Source organism: Mirounga angustirostris, unplaced genomic scaffold, assembly GCF_029215605.1.
Source record: "Mirounga angustirostris isolate CCGP_5_RB_7025 unplaced genomic scaffold, mMirAng1.0.hap1 SCAF_4, whole genome shotgun sequence".
Lineage (NCBI taxonomy): Eukaryota > Metazoa > Chordata > Mammalia > Carnivora > Phocidae > Mirounga > Mirounga angustirostris.
This window is the reverse complement of record NW_026991712.1, coordinates 159,771,984-159,790,948: the sequence shown is the minus strand read 5'-3', so window position 1 is coordinate 159,790,948 and position 18,965 is coordinate 159,771,984. Positions and strand designations below refer to the sequence as shown.

At 54.0% G+C, this 18,965-nt stretch overlaps 1 protein-coding gene and 1 long non-coding RNA gene across 5 annotated transcripts; one reads left to right on the top strand and one right to left on the bottom strand.

Moving 5' to 3' along the window:
• Positions 1-572: 572 nt before the first annotated feature.
• Positions 573-17,536, bottom strand: HEYL (hes related family bHLH transcription factor with YRPW motif like). 4 transcript variants are annotated; one of them, XM_064589395.1, is made up of 5 exons: positions 17,399-17,536; positions 11,155-11,217; positions 10,043-10,126; positions 8,675-8,756; positions 573-5,647 (listed from the first exon to the last, which is right to left on the bottom strand). In XM_064589395.1, the coding sequence occupies exons 2-5, from the start codon at positions 11,215-11,217 to the stop codon at positions 4,974-4,976; spliced, it is 903 nt and encodes a 300-aa protein (XP_064445465.1). In that variant the 5' UTR covers positions 17,399-17,536; the 3' UTR covers positions 573-4,973. The 4 variants fall into 4 exon arrangements, with proteins under 4 accessions (XP_064445465.1, XP_045753964.1, XP_064445463.1 ...); XM_045898008.2 differs by having other exon boundaries at positions 11,155-11,221; positions 17,399-17,530; XM_064589393.1 differs by lacking the exon at positions 17,399-17,536 and adding an exon at positions 13,249-13,655 and having other exon boundaries at positions 11,155-11,221.
• On the top strand, positions 4,172-10,078 carry LOC129046471 (uncharacterized). The gene is made up of 2 exons (XR_008507864.1): positions 4,172-4,261; positions 9,900-10,078. It is a non-coding gene; the product is annotated as an uncharacterized LOC129046471 (long non-coding RNA).
• Positions 17,537-18,965: the final 1,429 nt, after the last annotated feature.

The following is an 18,965-nucleotide window of genomic DNA, read 5'->3' as shown; positions in this document are numbered from 1 at the left end:
TGAGCAGAGTTTCTGGCTGACTTGGAATATTCACCAGGCATTTACACAAGAAATAAATAAGCTTCTGTCTTCTTTCATCCACTGAGTTATTGCTGGGCCTCTTTGTTACAGCAGCCAAGCTTTACTCTCCCTAGCACCAGGGAGAAAAGCATGGTGGGATGAAGGCTTCCCGGGCTAACATAATAGTCCAGCCCAAGTCCTTAAGGCCTACCACTGAATGTCGTTGGCTTTGTAACAGGAGGCATCTTGGGAAGGAAGCTGTGTACTGTACTGGTTAAGACTGAATCAGATAGACCTCCATTTTCATTTTGACTGGAACATTGATTAGTATTGTAAATTTTGGATGCTTTCACTAACAAACTGAGTCTCAATTTCCTCTTCTGTAAAATGGGGGATAATAATGTTCTTGCTCTCTGGGCTATAGGGAAGATTATATGAGACAATGTAAGTCAAGGGCTCAAAATGTTTACTGTTATTAATGGAATCAGCTGATATTCAGGCCTGATTTTTCCTACTCTCTCTCCCCAGGAAAAAGAAAAGGAAGCTAATATCTTGAGTTTTTCACAAAGTCAAAAAATACTCAATGACTCTTGATTGAATTACAAATCCCCAAAGCTTTCAACACAAAATGTTTCTTAGGCATCTACCATGGGCCAGGGGCTAGGAGGGGCTTGGAGGACAGAGATGCCCTTGTGGAAACTAATTTCTGCTTTGCTTCTCAGAAAGTATGAGTTCTTTTTAGGCTCACAAACTGGAGTCCAATTCACCTACTGAATGGAAATTTATGTTGACTAGGAAAGAAATCCCAACTCTTCTTCACACCTCCTTTTGGGATGTCTGGGCTCTGTTGCACACAGGTTAAATCATCATCTCTGGGGCCTGGGCAATGATGTTTTTAAAAAGCATCTAAGTGTTTCCAATGAATAGGTAGACTTGAGTCTGAAAACTCCTTCTCCCAGTCACTACCCCAAGCAAGACTTTCTTAAACAGGTCCGATCTTGGCATTTACCTTGGCATTCACCTGGCAAAACCTTCCATGGCTTCCATTGCCTATCAGCTAAAGCCCAAACTCTGCATGGCACCCAAGGTTTCCCCCAGTTTGGATCCGGTCTCTTTCCATTAATGACACTAATGGGCTAAGATTGACGGTCTCATATGACTCAAGCTCTGGGGTGAAGGCTTTCTGTGTGCTACCCCATTCGATCTCCCCTAACTTTAGGAGATGGTGTCTTGGCTTAGTTTTCTCATCTGTAAAATGGGAACATTCCATGAAAAGCATTACCAACAGTGCCCAGTACATAGTTACCACTCAGTTAATAGCCATTACTGCATTATCCCTATTTTATCAATGAGGAAGTTGAGGGTTAGGGTTGTTAAGTAACTTGCCCAAGACCACAACCCTGATAAGTGACAGAGGTGGAGGCTGAACCCAGGAAGCCTGGCTTCAGTGCCCAGGCTAGCCTGCCTTCCCTTTGTTCCTGAAGGCCCGTGCTCAACTTAGAACCAACTCGCAGGGCACCCCGCAACGTCTCCAGGTCTTTGCACCAGGGTTCCCTGTTCTGGTAGAATGGCTCTTCTGGTTCTCCTTCAGGAAGTCTTCCTCCCAGCTGTCCCCCCTCCCCCATGGCCACCCCAGGCAGAGGCAGACATCCCCCCTGGGTCCCCTCAGCCTTCTCATCACCCCTGGCTCCACCACGCCTGGCCTGGTGCGGAGCAGACCTCTGCAAATGTGTGTAGGATTGATCGCAAGCCAGATCCATCAGGGCAAGAGTGGAGAACAATACCTGCTGGAGGGACGCCTCCCTGGTCTCAGCTGTCAGTGTGCGCTCCAGCGCGAGCACACTCGCACTTTTCTCTGGCCAGAGCCTTCCCACCATTTGCCAGAACTTCCAGTCCCTTGGCCCTGCCTCTCACTTTGCTCTCCAGCCTCCCTGCAAAGTCAGCCAGTTGGGGGCGGGGAGGGAGGTTCACCGCTCAAGGGCCTGTATTATCCAGCAGAGTCTGGAAGATTCCTCACCTCCCCAGTTCATTTATTTGACGAATATTTATTGAACACCAACTTAGAGCCAGGTACGGTGCTTGGCACTGGGTCCAGGGTGGAGAGCAAGCCACACATAGTCTCTGGGCCCACAGAGCTTACGTGCTGGTGGGGGAGATGATCAACCAAGAAGTAAACACACATGGATGTGCAATGGCAAGTGCCTTAAGGAGGGAAAGAATACAGGGCTTGGAGATTGATGAACTAACTATTCAAGCACAGAAGTCAAGGAAGCCTTCTCTAAGGAGGTGAGTTTAAGCCAAGGGTATAAAGAGCTCAGTCATGCAGAAGGTAGGGGAAGCGCATTCTGGGCACGGGAAGAGCATATGCCAAGTCCTGGAGGTGGGAACAGGCTGGAATGTTGAGGAAATGAAGGAAAGCCAGAGTGGCAGAAGCACAGTGAGCAAGGTTGGAATTGGCTGGAAGTGAGGTTGGGACAAGAGGAAGAGCTTGCATTTTATCTTGGGAATAATAGGGTAATAGTGTAAGGGTTTTACACCAGAGTTGGTATGATATGATTTGCATGTTTAAAGCTCTCTCTGGTTGCCTTGAGAACTGAGTGACAAAGCAAGACGGAAGCAAGATGACCTTGTGGACGGCAGTGATCTGGGGGCAGGTGAAATGGCCAGACCAGGGTGATAGCTGGGGGCTTGGAGAGAAGTGGATGGACTCCAGAGATCTCAAGAAGTAGAATCTTTCAGAGGTTTTTAGAAGAACTAAAACAACTTTATTGGATGCCTGCTACAGCCCCAGCAAGGGGGTAGGAGTCGGGGACACCAGAAAGGCTTGGGAATAGAAACAAAAGATACAAATCCTCAACCACGAAAACAAATACATAGTCACCTTTCTCATTCACCATCTCTCAGATGCTGAAAGTTCTGGGCCATTTCCACCTCATTCGATGGTGTCAACATTCTCCTGGAATTGGGTCCTGGAAATGTGGAAATGGGTTTCCCATATTCTCAGGCTATGGAGTTGCCGAACTGTGGGACTGCAGCACTGACCTGGTACCCTGGGAGCAGGGAGCCGCCAGCTGGGATAGCCCGGGAGAGGAGGAGGAGGGGCGGGAGGAAGATTAGGAGCAGAAGCAGTTCTTTCTGCCCTCTGTGACGAAGATGAAGTTGGGCTCTTCCCTTTGTCACCTCCCTGTGCCCACCTCTCCCAACTCCTGGGAGCCTGCTGACTTGCCCTGCCCTCCCTGTCTGTCTCCGTCAGGAGCACCCCTGGCCGGTGACCCACTCCCTGGAATGCTGCCCTCGCTCCCCACAGCTGCACATCTCAGATGCATCCAGGAGGACAGAAATCTGATCGAACAAACACTGAGGACTGAAAGAATACATTAGCTCTTCATGCCTCCTGGAGGAATTTGCCTTTTCAAAAGAGATTTCTGGGTCGTTTAAATGATCTCTGCCCTCTGCCCCATTTCTCCAAAAGGGCCCTTTCCCCCAGGGTTTTAGCAAACTCTATGTCTGAGCCCAAGGATCTCCTCAATTTAGTCTCTGGGGGCAGTAGTTCCATCAAAGGGTGGGCGTGAAAGAATCTTCCCGGGGTGACATTCGAAAGAAGTATTTACCAACCAGTGTGGGGGCCTGGGGGAAAGCCACATGGGGCAGCGGGGCATTTAGAGGCCCTTAAGGGAAGCAGATATCTGCCAACAAGCAGAGAAGTGGCTCTACGTTTTAACAGCGGGTCTGGCAACACGGGTCCAGCTGAACATCAGTCCCGGGGCTGCCCCAGTCCTGTCTGGCCTCTGCTGTTCTGCTGGGAATGGTGGCCACAGGCCATTTGATCCCTCCGTTAGAGGATGAGCGGCCAGGGCTGGAGCTGGGTCCTGAAATGGCCTCTGAGCAGAGCCAGCTGCGTGACATCCTGGGTGAACAGGATCTCAGGCCCTTGACCCGCCGTGTGACCGTGAAGGGCCCAGCCGCCTCTGACTATCCTTCCTCTCGCCCCTCCTTGCAGTTATTTTTGTCCAGCTGACAGCCCTTGGCTGTCCCACAGTCTGAGCTCTGCGAGCCGGATGCAAACCAGGCAGCACAAACGTCTGGTGCTGAATCCCAAGAGGGCCCCTCCGGGGGCGCCATCACATGGGAACGTGACCCTCCACGCTGTGCACCCAACAGGGACCAGGCATCTGGAGGATGGTGATGGTGCGAGAAGCAGGGAGCTGGGTTCTCTGCTCAATCCCGGCTCTTGTCTGGGAGCGCTGTCCCAGGCCTGGTGGTAAGGACCCCCTGTTTTGGAGCCTTATTGCTGCCCAGAAACCTCCCATCTCCATGCAGGGAACTGGGGGTCAGCCGGAATTTAGGTGTCTGCAGCAGGGAAGACCACCCGAGCAGGCCCTACTGGGCCCCTAACTGCCAGGCCTTGGCTGTGGTGGCAGGGGGGCCTGTCCTGTGGTTCACTGCAATGGGGTGGGCAGGGGCAGACGGGGGTTCCCCAGAGACTGCTTTGTGGCCCCTGCTCTGTTACTGTCTCCGGAAGTGAGGCAGACACTAAGTTCTGGCCCTGGGAGCCTGGGAAGGCTGCACAGTCAATCACTGCTCAGGCTGGGTTCTGAACTCTCTAGGCAAGCAGCCGGCCTGAGGCCATTGTGCCTTTTAGGGTCAAGCTTAGTTCCCAGACGTTGGATTCATGCCTGCTGCCCCCAGGAAAGGGTCTGGGCAAAGCTTGTAGGGGCCCTCCCAGGGCTTATTTGTCCCAGGTAAGAAATGAGACCAGGCCTCTGAGATCAGAACAGCTCCAGGAGAGCTGGGTCTGTAAGCTGGGATGGGCAGTGAGGAGGGGAGATGGGCCAAAGGAGGAAGGGGCCTCTGATGGGTGAGGAAGATGCCTTTGCAGACAGATGAGCCAGGCCAGGAAGCAGGGCAGAAGACAGCACTGTTTTTAGAGCTCCTGGAAAAAGAACCCTCCTCGCTATTGGGGAAAAGCCAGCTCAGAAAGCCCCGATTTCAGTGATTTCGGAGACCCAGGAGTGGCAGAGCACGGCTCCTGCTGGCCTCCCAGCTGCCCCTGGGGAAGAGGGCCTGGGGGCAGGAACAGCCACATAAGCAGGGGACCCCACGATGCTGGGGGGCATGGGGGAAGAAGATCGTAGGAGGGGTGCCATGTGGCTGCTCCTGGCAGCCCTGATGCTGGGGGCCACGGGCAGGGGGGCGGCTGGCCTCTCCAGGGGGCGGGCCCTCCGCGTGGAAGATGCCCCTCGACTGGGCAGCAAATTCCTGCGGACTGGCAGGACGGTACCAGCAGCTCTACGCACAGGAGTGGTTCGGAGGGCCGGGATGGGGTAAGCGAGAGAGGAGGCGCTGGGGAGGATGGGACCAGGCACTCTTCCCAGGATGGTGAGCTGGTTGCTTGGGGCTGACAGCCCTGGACAGCTATGGAAGAAGGACCAGGGCCAGGCAGGGAAGGCCAGGGGGCCAGCGGGCGTGGGAGAAGGCTCCATCTCGGCTGCATAGCTGTTGAGGTGCGAGAGAAGACGAATCCGGACAGGGTCTGCACGGCTGCTCGGCCCTTCCAGGACCCCCAGGTACCTGATGACCTCGGTGAGGCACTCCCGAAAACCGATGCTCCGGAAGTCCACTGCCAAGGCTCGGGCATCAAAGAATCCTGCAAAGCGAGGCGTGATGAGGGTGTGTGCCAGGCGAGGGCCAAGTGCTGATCTGGGGTCAGACCTGTGTGACCTTGGGCATGCCACCTCACGTCTCTGAGTCCCAGTCTCCACATCTGGAAAGTGGGAATAATCACCCCTACCTGGGATAGAGGGGGGGGCACTGTGATGATCAAATGAGTTCACTGAACTACGAAGCATGATAAAATGTAGAGTACTGTTTTCATTGAAATTCACGATGAATGCAGAGAAGAAACTTGGCGACCAAGATAATGTCATTTAAGTGGACACTTGCCAGGCGTGAAAGACCTGTGCCCATGGGAGGTGGCGACCACAGCCGTCAGGGCCGGGGGTCCCCCCACAGAGAAGGCAGCATAGTGTCATACTGAAGCCTGAGGTCTCTGGAAGCCAGGAGAGCTGAGTTCAAATCCCAGCTCTGCCACTTAACTAGTGGCCTGACCACGGACAGGTCTCTTAATCTCTCTAAGCCTCAACTTGCTTGGCTATAAAATGGGCACATAGTAATACTTACTGCACAGGGCTGTGAGGGTGAAACTAAGTGCAGTGGTGCCCAGAAATAGTCCATGAACTCAAAGTTAGCCATCATTTACACTTGACCCTTGAACAGCATGGGGATTAGGGGCACCGATTCTCCCCCAGCACAGCTGAACACCTGAGTAAACTTTTGACTCCCTGCCAAACTACTAGGAGTGAGAACCACCAGAGATCACTTTTACTGTGATAGCAATTTCCTGGAGAGAAGGACTGCTCTGGCAGAGATGATTAGTGCCACATGGGGTCTTAAGCAGATACTCGCAACCCTTGAGCTCACCACAAGGGCAACAGGAGGGGGCTAGGAAATTATTACTGGAGTACGGTAGGTATATGCCATAGTTAACTCTATGCAGTTATGATTCTACTACATCTTTACATTTACATTTCTCCCCACTGCAAATGGCACCATGTGCAGTCTGAAAGGGTTTGTACGAGGAAGTTTTGCTAAATTTTAACTTCAGTAATGGATGTGTGTATATTTTATGGTAGTGAGTGATAAAACAGACTTGTATCTACATCTACGTTATGCATTCATGACATACCTAACTTTTTCTTAATTTTTTCAATATTTCTAGGCTATGTGGTATGTCTACAATTTTTTTTCAAACGGCTGCAGATCTCCAAAAATGTTTCCACTTAATGCAAAAACTCTGCATGGAAGTGAATCTGTACTATTCAAACCTGTGTTGTTCAAGGGTCAACTGTGTATTACTGGCTTGGCCCCTGAAGGCATGTGAGTTTGTCCCCTAGCCTGAAGGGCAGTCAGGAAAGCAGGACCCCACTCTGGTCCTCAGCTGCCGACATCAGTCTGGGATCCTCAGTTTGGCTGGTTTCAGTGAAGTCTGACCAGGTGGCCTGGCCACAGAGGTATTCGGTTCTCACTGCCTTTCCACCTGCCCCTCTCTCAATCATCTTCTATGCATAGACAGACCAGCCTCAATGGGCACTGACCTCATGACTCTGGCTGCAAATATCTGGTCCCTGGTTCATGGCCGAGGCTCCCATAGAGGGACAACTCTGCAGGGGATGGTGTTTGGAGTCAGGCCTCCTTGGAGACAAGACCTTACTCAGCTGTATACTTAGTTTCTGTGTTTGCTGTTCTTTTTCAGCTAACATTTTCTGAGTTCTTATTAAGTACTCAAATTTACATTATCTGATTTAATTCTCAGAAAAATCCTATCATTATTATCATTCCAGGGATGAGAACATTGAGGCGTAGAGAAATTAAATCACTTGTCAAAGGTCATAAAGCTAGCAAGTAATAGAGCCAAATTCACAATTCATGGGATTTGAATCAATTCAATTCAGGATTCTAACCCAAAGCCTTGCTCTAAGCCAGTCCTGTCCTCCCATTAGCCCTTGGCCGGAGAAGGGTGATGCCAACAACCCCCAGTCTCAAGATTCTTGTGAGAATCAAATGAGATAACATTGGTGAAAGCATTTTGAGACTATAGAATTCTGGCCAAAATATTAGTCACTATTTTTCTTTGAATTGGATACCCATAAATGTAGCTGGAGAGCTCTCCCCCACCGGTTGATTAGAATCAGTTTTCACTGTTGGCCATGCATTCCTTTGGCAGAAGTTCTCCAAGTGACCACCTGCATCAGGGTCATCGGGCGTGCCTGCTAAACTTGCAAATTCCTAACCTTCAGGCCAAGCCTCCTGGCTCAGAATCTCTGGGGTGTGCCCTGTGACTGTCTGCCCCCAGATGATACTGTGGCTCACTGAAGCCTGAGAAGCACCAGGCTGGGTCACTTGAAATGTGACTGCCCCCTCCAAAGGTGGCCAAGTTAAGGTTTTAGGACTTAGGTCTTTGTGGCCCAGGTTTGTGGAGATTTCAAGATTTCTCAATTGTGAAATCGCCAAAATACACAGTGAGGCTTCATGCAAACAGAATTTCCATTTGTTCAGAAGTCTTTTTAAGGCCACAGTTTCATGACTTCACTGCAATGGACCAGCCCAAAATAACGGCACGAGTTACATTTGGGTTCTACTATAATCCCACGACGGGTCTTCGCTGTGAGCATGACCTCAGCACCAGCCCAGAAGGCACACCAGTGAACATCTGTGGCTAAACATCTCAGGCAGGCCCCTCCCAGGGTTTCCACTGGGATCCCAGTGAGAATGAGTTCATTCGGGCTAAGGCTTAAGGAGGGTGGGGGTTAAGGCGGGGAACCTGTAGGGAGAGGGCATCTACGCAGACCCCCTCCAAGGGCTAACTAAGGCTGGAAGGAGTGGAGTAGAGGACCAGGTGGGGACCACTGGGGACACTGACAGTGGAGAGGGTAATGCTGAAAGGAGAGAGCCAGGCTTTGGGACAGTTGCACCTGGACCTGCTTCAGCCCCACCATAGACCATGAGTTCCTTGAGGCCAGGGACCATGTCTACTTTGCTCACCAGTGGATCCGCAGGGCCTAGCCCCCAGATATGTGTTTCATGAATGACTCCCGGGAGAGAAGAGCATCGGTACCTGTCCCACCAGTGGCGTGGAGCATTTTCAAGTGATCCACTGTCATCTGCAGGACCTCGGCCTTCTCCAGCTTGGAGGAGCCCTGCGTGTACAGAAGACAGAAGAGTGAAGGCTTCCAGCTGACCTCTCGCTCCCCTCCCTATGGTGTCATCAGCCCTCACCGGCTCCCTGTCCCCATCTTCTTCCCACTCCACCATGGCCTGCGGGGGGGCTTCTGCTTCGGCCAACATTTCCCAAACGAACAGATTCTCTTCAGTTCCCATTTTAGTCTGTGTGCGCCCGCTGCATTGCCGAGCATCCTTCCCGAAACCCCTCCTTCCCTTGACTGCCGTGACACCACTTTTTCTAGCTTCTTCTTCCACCTTACTCTGCCTGTTCCCTTAAAATGGGGCTGTTCCCCAGTGGGCACTGGCTCCCTTTCCTCACTTGGCACATTGTACCTGGCAGGTCTCATCGACCTCCATGGCTTAGCGCGCCATCCCCAGAATGCCACTCCTGCGTACCCACCTGCCTCCTAGACCAGCTTCCCTGGGAATCCAACTTCACGCTCACCACGCCCCAGATCTAGCTCATCCTCTTAGCCCCACAGCACTTGCTCTTTTTCTATTCTCTCTCTTGAGCAATGCTTGCTACGCCTATAGCATCACCTGGTCTCCCAGGAGAAACCTGAGGGTCAGACTCTCCCCGTGAGCTCCTGAGGGCAGGCACCAGGTCTAGGTCACAGCTGGGCCTGTGGAAGCGTCAGTGGACGTCTGTGGAATGACCGACTTGTTCTCACCAGCATAAAGGAAGGCACATGACCCATGACCGTGCATTGGAGCACAGGGTGGAGAATCTTTGAGACTGTCTGATTGATTCACCGTCCGACCCCCTTCCCACTGTCACCTGCTCCCCACCCCCATGGGCAGCGGCAGGGTGTTCACACCCCAGCAGCCTGTTCTGCTTTCAAACGGCTCTGGAACTGTCAGCAGTGCAGAGGGCGAGGGGGCTCTAGACTCACACAGTTCTGTGGTCCGGTTCTGTTCTGTGACTTCCTAGCTGTGTGATCGAGTGCAAGGTACTTCACCTCTCTGTGCCTCAGTTTCCTTACCTGTGCAATGGGCATAATCATCCCTAACATTCAGGATCGTTTTAAGGATTTCTGTCAAGGGGATGAGGGACAGAAAGCCACAACACTGGAGACACCAGAGTAAATATAAATTTCCATGCCCTTTCTCCCTGGCAGATATCAGGAGGTGACAGATACCAGCAAACGAGGTGCCAGCACTTCAAGCAGCTGCTACCAATCAATACGACATACCACGAAGAATGGGCCGTATCTGCCACCTGCGTGGGGTTTCCTCTGGTACCATCAGGAATATCACATACCTGTTTCTCAAAGGCGGTGGGGACCAAGCGTCGCAACTCAGAAAGGCTGCTGTTGATGCGGTCTCGGCGCCGCTTCTCTATGATCTAAAACACAATGACAGGAATTTACTCGTGGGCACTTCGCCAGTTTCCAACGTGCTTTGAGGGACACGGATTCATATCTTCCTTCACAATATTTTTGTGAGGGAGAGAAATCTGTTCTTACTTAATGGAGGAGGAAATCGAGGCTCAGAGAGGGGCTATGACTTGCTTAAGGTCACACAGTAAAGAAGTGCAAAGCTGGGAGCGGAACTCCAATCTCTTGTCTTGGTCTGCAGGGGTGATGTTCAAAATGCAAAACGGCAGGTACAACAGGAGACCGGCCCATTAGAACAGGGACACCAGCCACAGCCCTGCAGCAGGCCCTGGAGGCTCCTGCAGGCCAAGGTTACCCCTTCAGTTGCTGGGTGGTGAAGGGGCATTGCTTCCAGCTGGGGAGGCCTCTCATTCACACAACCTCATTCCCACCTCACCCTACTGGTAGCGGAATACTGATAGCAGGGCAGACATTATGACCCCTGTTTTACAGATAAAGATGAGGGCTGGAAGGAATGGTTTGCCTAAGTGAGGGGCAGGGCTGGTCTCTGCCACATTCCCGGTCTTTGGACCCCCAGGACAGAAGCACAGCTACATCCTGGGGACAAAGGGCAGGGGGCTGGCATGAGGCAGCAGAGAGCCAGCCAGGGAGCCTCCTTCTTCTGTTCCCCTCCCACACCCCTCAGCACCCTGAGAGGAAATGAAAGTTCTGGGCTTGGAGAGAAGAGGGGGAAGGCTGGAATAAACAGTAAGGGCTAACTGTGAGTCAGGTGTTGTCCTGAGTGTAATTCATTTAACCTCCAAAACCGCCCTGTGAGGTACGCACCCTCATTGGTTCGGTTACACAGTTGAAGAAATGAGGCACAGAGAGGTTAAGTGGCTTGCCCAAAGTCTCTCCGCTAGCTACTGGCAGAGCCAAGACTGGCCCTCAGGCAGTCTAGATGGGGGTGATGTTTCTGACCAGGGTTCTCCGGGCCAGGCCCCTGGGGACTCAGGGCAAAGCTTCGACGGGCAACTCTGCCAAGACAGACACTCACCCCTCTGCGTTTCTTCCTGGCTTGCATCTGCGAAGGGCTGGGGGTGGACAGCGGCCTGGCCATCTGGCTGCAGGAGAAGAGAAAGGCTGATTTTTCAGAGCTGGGGGACCATCTCCCTGGCCCCGGCTGACCTTGGAGGAGGTGGGGATGTGGGCCGGCACCGCCCCCTCCCAGGAGGGCCGTGGTCTCCCCGGCGGCAGAGGACTCCCAGGCCGGGAAGCGGCGCAGGGCAGGCGTGGGTGGGAGCCCATCGCTCCCCCCCCACCCCCCACCCCGCCAAGTCGCCCCTGCGCTCGGTTTCCTGCCCCAGGGCCGCGCGGCTGCTGGGGCAGGGGGTGGGGGCTGGGCTCCCGGCCCGACCCGCTCGGCCTCGCCCCCTGCCCCTCGCCCCTGGCCGCGGGCGTCGGGGAACCGCAGCGGGCCGCCGCACTCCTGCAACCCGATCCCGGGCGGCGGCGGCGGCGGCGGCGGCGGCGGGGCCGGGCCGGCGGGTTGGGTTTCAGAGGGAGCCGCTGGGAAGAGCGTGGAAAGAGCAGATGCCGCCGCTTCCCACGGGCCGGGCGCGCCCGCCGCCCGCCCTCCGCCCCGCCGGCAGCTGCCGCCTCCTCCCACGCAGCGCGGCCCGGGCGAGGGGGAGGCGGCATCTGGGTCACAGGCCCCCTCGGACTCTCGGGACGCTGTCCTGGCCTCCCCCGAAGGCTGCAGCCCCGCATCGCGTCGGGCCGCCCCTCCGCCCCTCCGCAGGCCTGGCACAAGACGGATATTTGCTCGCACTCCGGGAGTCCCCATCGCCGGGAAGAGACTCAGCCTCCGGGGCGGGGGGGCGGAATGGGGGGTTCTCTCTTGCCCCGACTGACCGAAATCTTCTCCAGCCCAACCGCTCGCCCCGCTAACGGCTTCCTGCTTCAGAGGCTCTCCCGGAACAGAGGGGATTCGCGGGGCTGCACGGAGGGCCATTCATTTGGCCAACACCCCGGAGGCCCCATTCAGGTCCAGGGCTGGACTGGATGCGGTCCGCCAGGCCCCCGCCGTCCAGACGCTCAGCTCCCAGGGGGAGATGCCCTATCCACGAATAATTTAAACAAGGTGACTCCCCTCCTATTTCCAAATACAAAATGCCACACATCTGAACTCGTACCCGTGAGCTTACCTCCACCTCCACCACCACCCCTGTCTTCCCCCTGGACCCCCATCTCAGCAAAGGCATCCCATCTCCCAGTTCTGCGAGGCCCCCTGGCCACCACTACTTTTGATTCCTCTTCTGTCCTCACCCACCTCATCCAAAAGTGCCCATTCCATGTCTGAGATATGTCTCCCCTCTGTCCTGTTTATTTCCACTGCTGCTCAGAGGACCAAACCTCTATCATCTCTCATGTGGACGGCTGCAGGATTCTATTGCTGGGACCCTTTGCACCCCTTTGACCCCCTACAAACAGGCCCAGTGATCATTTAAATACACGTCTGATTTTGTCACTCTCTTAAAACTCCTCAGGGCCTTCCCAATGCTTTTAGGATCGAGGCCATCATCTTTCAGGTGGCCCAGCTGGCTCTTGTCACCACCTAGACTCAACTCTCCTTTGCTCTGTATGCCTCAGCCTGTGATGCTTCACTCCTTCCTGTGGTAGCACATACTGCCCCCCTGGCCTAGAGTTCTCTGCTGCACCCTGTCTCCCCACCCCCAAGCCCCAGCCTCTTTTGCCTAGTACTTTCTACCACTGTTCAGATCTCAATTCAAATGCCACCTTCCTGGGGGAGCCTTTTTTGATACCCCCCTCCCACTAGATGGCCCCTGCTCTACCCTCTCCTAGCATCCTGCATTCATAGCATGTATGCCCATTTGTTTTTTTTTATGTATATGATTATTTGATTAATGTCTGTCTCTGCACCAAGTGCATAGGCTCCCTGAGGTCATGAACCATGCCTGTCTCATTCACCATGGTAGCCCCAGTACCCAGCAAGTGCTTGGAGCATAGCAGAGCCCATGGTTGAACTCCCTCCTCCTGCCCCCATCTTTGGCATCACTGGGGAGCAGAGAAGTGACACCATAAAAGCTACCTCCCAGGCCTATGTGGAATGGGGGTCTATGTGGCTCACCAGGAGGGTCCCAGCCCATGTGACTACCCTCTTGGCATGAGAGGTTAGATCATTTTCATCAATGCTCAAAGAGAGAAGGTTGCAGGAGAGTCCACATCAACCGTGATCAAATCCCACTGCTATGTCCCTGGCTTTGTCCAGCTACATCTGGAAAAGGATATCTCCTTCCAAACATCTGGATGAGAAGGGCTGGTCAGAGGCCTATGAAGCTCCTGGGAGAGATGGCCCAGCAAGCTCAGTCCAGGGCTCGGATGGCCCGATCCTGGGATCTGTAGGGCAGCTTGTTTACAAAGCTACACGCAGGACAAGCCCCAAGAGCCAAGGGATAATAAAACATGGCCTTTGTCCCCCCTAGGCTGGATAAGGAGTCTCTAGGGGTATTGGGTTAGCACTGCACACGTCACTGTCCCTCAGCCTGATCCCTCCTCGGGGACCATCTGCTGGAGGTTGACGCACCCCTTGCAGGGCACAGCAGCTCTGCCATCCCTTTATCCACTCTCCTGGTCACTTGTTCTCTGCAGTATTATCCCTCTTCCCCGACTCCCATATCTCACAGGCAAACCTCACTTCACAGTTTTCTTGGCATCGCTACATATATTTCCCTCCTTTGAGCCTAACAAAAGCCCCATTTTACAGATGAGGATGCTGAGGCTTGAAGACCGGAGGCAGCTTGCCCAGCCTATGCAGCTGCTAAGGAGCAAAGCCAGCATGGGAATCCATGTCTTCTGGCTCCAAATTCAGCATTGTTTTCCCTCTTAATTCTTATTTCCTGTCTGTCTGAATAGCCCTCCAGTCCCCTTATCCTTAAAGCTCCCAAGAGCTCAACCAGAGCTCACTTCCAGGCTGTGATCTGGCCCTGACACTGGGGGGAGGTGTGAGAGCTTCTTGTCTGACAGTCTGAAAATAAGGCAGATTTTCACGGACCCAGAGAAGATATGCTGACCACCAAGATCTGTTCCATGTGCCTCGAGTGGTCCCTAGCCAGATTTCTGGGGAGTTCTCTTGGGGTGTGGGGGAGAGCAGCTTTCTAGGTGGTCTGGCTGCCAGTCCTGATGCCCTCAGCACTCACCCTCAGGCCCCCTGGGGCACTCCGCTCCCCCCCCCACCCCCAGGGGAACGCCTTTTGCATTAACCAAAGGCAGGATGATATCCCCAGTGAAGGGTTTTCAGGAGTGCTGAGCCCACTTTTAAAATAAGGCAAATCTGAGAGGGGAAGGGTCTGTTCCAGGCCACACAGCAAATTGGAGGAAATTCCAGAACGGGAGCCAAGTCTCCTGGCTTTTAATCCAGTGCTCTTCCCAGTGCACCCCGTATCATCACCCCTCCCCCACCATGTGTGTCACATAGCCAGTACTCCTTGTTCTAGACCGTACTTCCACATTTACTTGTCTCATCTATTGCACAATAGCCCTGTGAATTAAGTCTTTTTGGGGCTATTTCACATTAGGAAAAATAATCATTTGATAGATGGAGTGACAGAGACACAAAGAGTTAAGAATCATGCCCAGCAAATCAAGTCTTCAGGCTTCTAATCTTTTCATTAGACCAAGCTGCCTCGTGAACATGGCACCCTCCAACTGAATGATGACCCTTTCCAGAGCAGCATTTGTTGGAAGTTACCTTGGGCTAAATCAGGGAGCTGTGCATTTTAGGTACATTACCTCATCAAAGGCTCACCCTGTGAGGTAGGTATTAGCATCCCTGTGTTGTAAAGGAGAAAACTGAAGTTCAGAAATGCCCACGTTAATGGTGGTGAGAATCAAACTCAGGTCTATCTGACTTCAAAGGCCACCATGTGCCTTAAATCATGTAGGAAAGACCCACAGGCCCCGACCCAGTGCCTGACATATGACAGGTGTTCACTGAATGTTCACAGAGGGGGAGGGGAGAGAGAGGTTATACTCTCCGTTGAGACCCAGCTTGTGTCGGCAGAGGGCGGAGCGGGGGTGGTGCTGGGTTCAGATAGGAGATCTGTGTGTGATTATCTCATATGGGGCAAGATGCCGCCATCAGGCAGATGCCCACAGTGACAATGGAATACACCCTGCTCCTTATTCTCACATCTCTGAGTGTGGGGGATTTACGCCCTGCCTCTGACCCCAGGGAGGCTGGCTGCCCCAGTCCCATGGCCCTTGCCACTGTTTATCTGGCTTTCTTTGTACGCAAAGCTCTTCTTCTCTGAGAGTTCCCTGAGGGCAGAGGCTTAGCAGGATACATCTGGGCCCCCCACGCCCAGCCCAGGGTCTGGGCCACAGCAGGCATCGTTCAGCACGCCCTGAATTGAAGCATTGATGTCTGCTGGGGGGAGGGCCCTTTGGTGAGTGCTACAAAGAGGGGTCTATAAGTCAGCCTCTGCCAGATGTCCAACTGCTTTCTCTGCTCTGAGAGGGTCTGCTCCTCTAAGAATCTAGACAGTCTCTAAAATTGGGCTCTGGCTAAAAGGACAAAATGCCATGTAGGAAAAATCTGCCCACTGATCCTTTATGCCATTGCCCAAATGCCACCACCTTCAAGAAACCCTCCATGATGCCTCTGCTTGTAAGTGACCTCTCCCTGCTTGGGTGCCCTCACAGCCCAGTCTGTCTCTCCTTCCATCTTCCATCCTGTCCATGGTCTTTGTGTGACCTGGCAGGTCACTGGCCAAACTGCAAATTCTTGGAAGACAGAGCCAGCTCTCTGGCATCAATTTCATGCCTCTGATTCATGAAGACCCAATGACATTGAATTTGAGAGCCCCCTCCACCACCAGCACATGGTGCTGGGCCCTTCCCCAGCTCCTAGCAGGCCCAGACTCAGAGAAATGCTTCTCTAAATAGCAGTTTCTGCTAAACAATTTAAGAATGCTAATAAGTTGCATAGGAAATTGTATTATATACCCCAAAACCTAATTAGTGTACAGGGTGCAAGGGGGATATCTATTGCCTTAGCTCCTGTTATAAGGTATAAATACTTGGAAACTGGTGGCATTTTTACTAGGCTTTGTGATTAAGGTAGGAGCTCCTGGTCTCAGAAAACTGGAGTCACTGAAATGATGAAGTCCCTCAAAAACATCCTTAAGGACGAACTGAATCCCCCTTTCAAATCTGTTCTAGAGAGTCAGGTTTGGATGAGCCAGGAGAGATCAGATAGCCCCCTCTCTTTCCCACTCCATGTCCTCCTTTTATTTTATTGATGGGGAAACAGGCTCAGAAAGAGAAAGCAATGGCCCAAGGTCACATGGTGAGTTGGTGGCAGACTTGGGGCTGGGACTCAGGCCTGCAGACTCCCACTCAGTCCCTGCTGCTCTTTCAGGGCTCTGGGCATCACATGTTGGGTGCCTGACACGAATTAAACATTTGCTATGTGCTAAGCCCTGTGCTAAGCTCATGACATGCATCATCTTATTTGGTTTTCCCAGTAAAACTGGGATCGGTTCTATTATTTATACCCATTTCACCGATGAGGAAACTGAAGCTTAGATTGTTCACAGAACTGGGGGAAATAGCAGAACGGTACCAGTGGAGTTTGTTCCACAGGTTTGAAGCAAGTCAGAATATTTACCAAAAGCTGAAAGACATTGGCAGCAGGGTGTGCATTAGAAAGAGTGTTGGAATTGGAGTGTAGGCCCCTGCACTGACAAGTCAGCTATTTTCTTCGGAACCAAAACCTTGATTCCAAAGTCCAATTTGCTTAGGGGAGGGGAGATTTTCTTCTCCCTGGAAGCCTTTTGTGTACTACATGGAAAGTGCACCCAAGCTAAGGTAGAATAGAGAAAGTATGGCTATTCTGCCCACTCAGCGGATTCCGGACAGGGAGTGTGTAACCAATACTCCATGAGGGTTTCCTAAGATCTTCAGGGAAAACTCCGCGCCAGTCGCCTCAACCTGGCACTTCTACAGAAAGACGATAACCAACTGAAAATGAGACCCCAGAGCTGAACTCCACTTCCATCCCGGCACCCTGAGCCCGAAATGGCCCAGAGCGGAAACGATCCAGACACTCGTGCGTGTCACGGCCCACGCTGCACACGTGTCCCCCACTTGCACCCCCATCCCACACACACCTGTGGGCCGTCGCCCACACCTGCATCTCCTGAGGCCGTACGAAGGACTAGTCCTAAGGCCCGCTGAACCCGTCCAGACACTCCCAGTATCCCCATCCCGGCCCTCACCTCAGCTCGCCCTCGCGGCCCACGTCGATGGGTCCGTCGGACTCGCTGTCAGAGCCGTTCGGCTCCCTGGGCCGCTTCATGGCGAGCGCAGGCTCTGGGTCTCCGCGCGACCGTGCCGGCTCCCGGCCGGGAAGTCGGGCCCCGCCCCCGGCCCCGCCCCGGCCCCGCCCCGGCCCCGCCGCCCTTTCCCAGGGCCCTCTCCTGCGCCGCAGCCCCCGGCGCCCCGGCGCCCCCTCGCCCCCGCGGTGACGCGCAGGCCGAGCCGTGGGAAGGCCCCGGGCGGTCACCACCCCCTCCAACGGCTGGGAGGTCCGGCTCCGCTCCGCCGCCCTGGCCGCTGCGCGCTGGGTGGCCTTGGGCAGGTGCCCTTGGAGGCCCACCTCCGGGGAAGCCAGGGGTCCTCATCTGTCCCTGGTTCGCCCCGGGAGCTGCGGGTCTCTGGGGGCGCCGTTCCGCGATGCCCCAGTTTCTGCAAGGGTCGAACCCGCCGGCTCCTGCCTCCTGGGGTTCTGGAGGAGGCAGACACATCGGGTTTGGCGAGGTTGGTGGGGGTGGCTGTGGCCTGATCCTTGACGAGAATCCTCCAGCAGCTTTTCCCACAGGGGTCCAAAGCATGTGGAATGAGTGTGTGTTGGGCGGGCGGTCGGGGGGAGTGGGGAGGCTCCAACATGAGATAAGCGGCTGTCACCCCCCCCCAAGGGACAGCTGAAGATGCGGCGGTACGGCGGCTCTGGCCAAGAGAACTGGACTGGGTGGTGGGGGCGGTGGGTGTCCCTGGGAATCCATTCCCAGTTACCAGAGGCAGAGCTGGCCTGGGAGGCCAAGAGCGCCAGGAGAGGGCTCCATTCCCAAAGCTGTGGCAGGGCCTCAAAAAAGGGGGTGGGGAAGTACTCTTCAGCCTCCCTTCCTGGGTCCCCCCACACAACCAGACCAAACTGTTCACTCAGTGGGGACTGCAGCTGAGAAGGGAGACTCAAGGAAGATTCTCAGGGATTCACCAGCCATCCTCATAGCCCAGTACCTCAGGGAAGCCCCCAAGGCTCGGAAGGAAGCAGAATGGGAACAGCCTGCAAGGTGGACTTCAAGGGCAGGGAGGAGGAGACGGGAAGGTCTTGATGTGGTGGGTCAGACACCAGAGAAGTCTCTCCCTTTCACCTGCCCACCAGGACACAGACAAAGCCACCCCTTTGCTTGGGAGAATAGGGCTGGTCATCTGAGAATAACTGCACTTTCCAGACCTGCTTGGGAACACTTGATTACAGTAGAATAACATTCCTGTGCCCCCTTCCACACATGTCTGCAGACACAACCACATGGCCAAGTACACAAACACATACATACACACTCTGAGACATGGGTAGCAGGAGGAGTCAGCACCTGCTTGCAGCCTCTGTTTTCTCAGGAGGCCCTGGTGGTCACCCCAGCCACACCTATGGACTCATCCCAGATGCCCTCATCGCTCACACATCTTCTATCCCAGATGCCCACAGTGCTCACACACCTCAGTGCTCCACTGGGCACACACCAGTGGAGTGGAAATCACAACCAACATAGAAGTTGCACAATC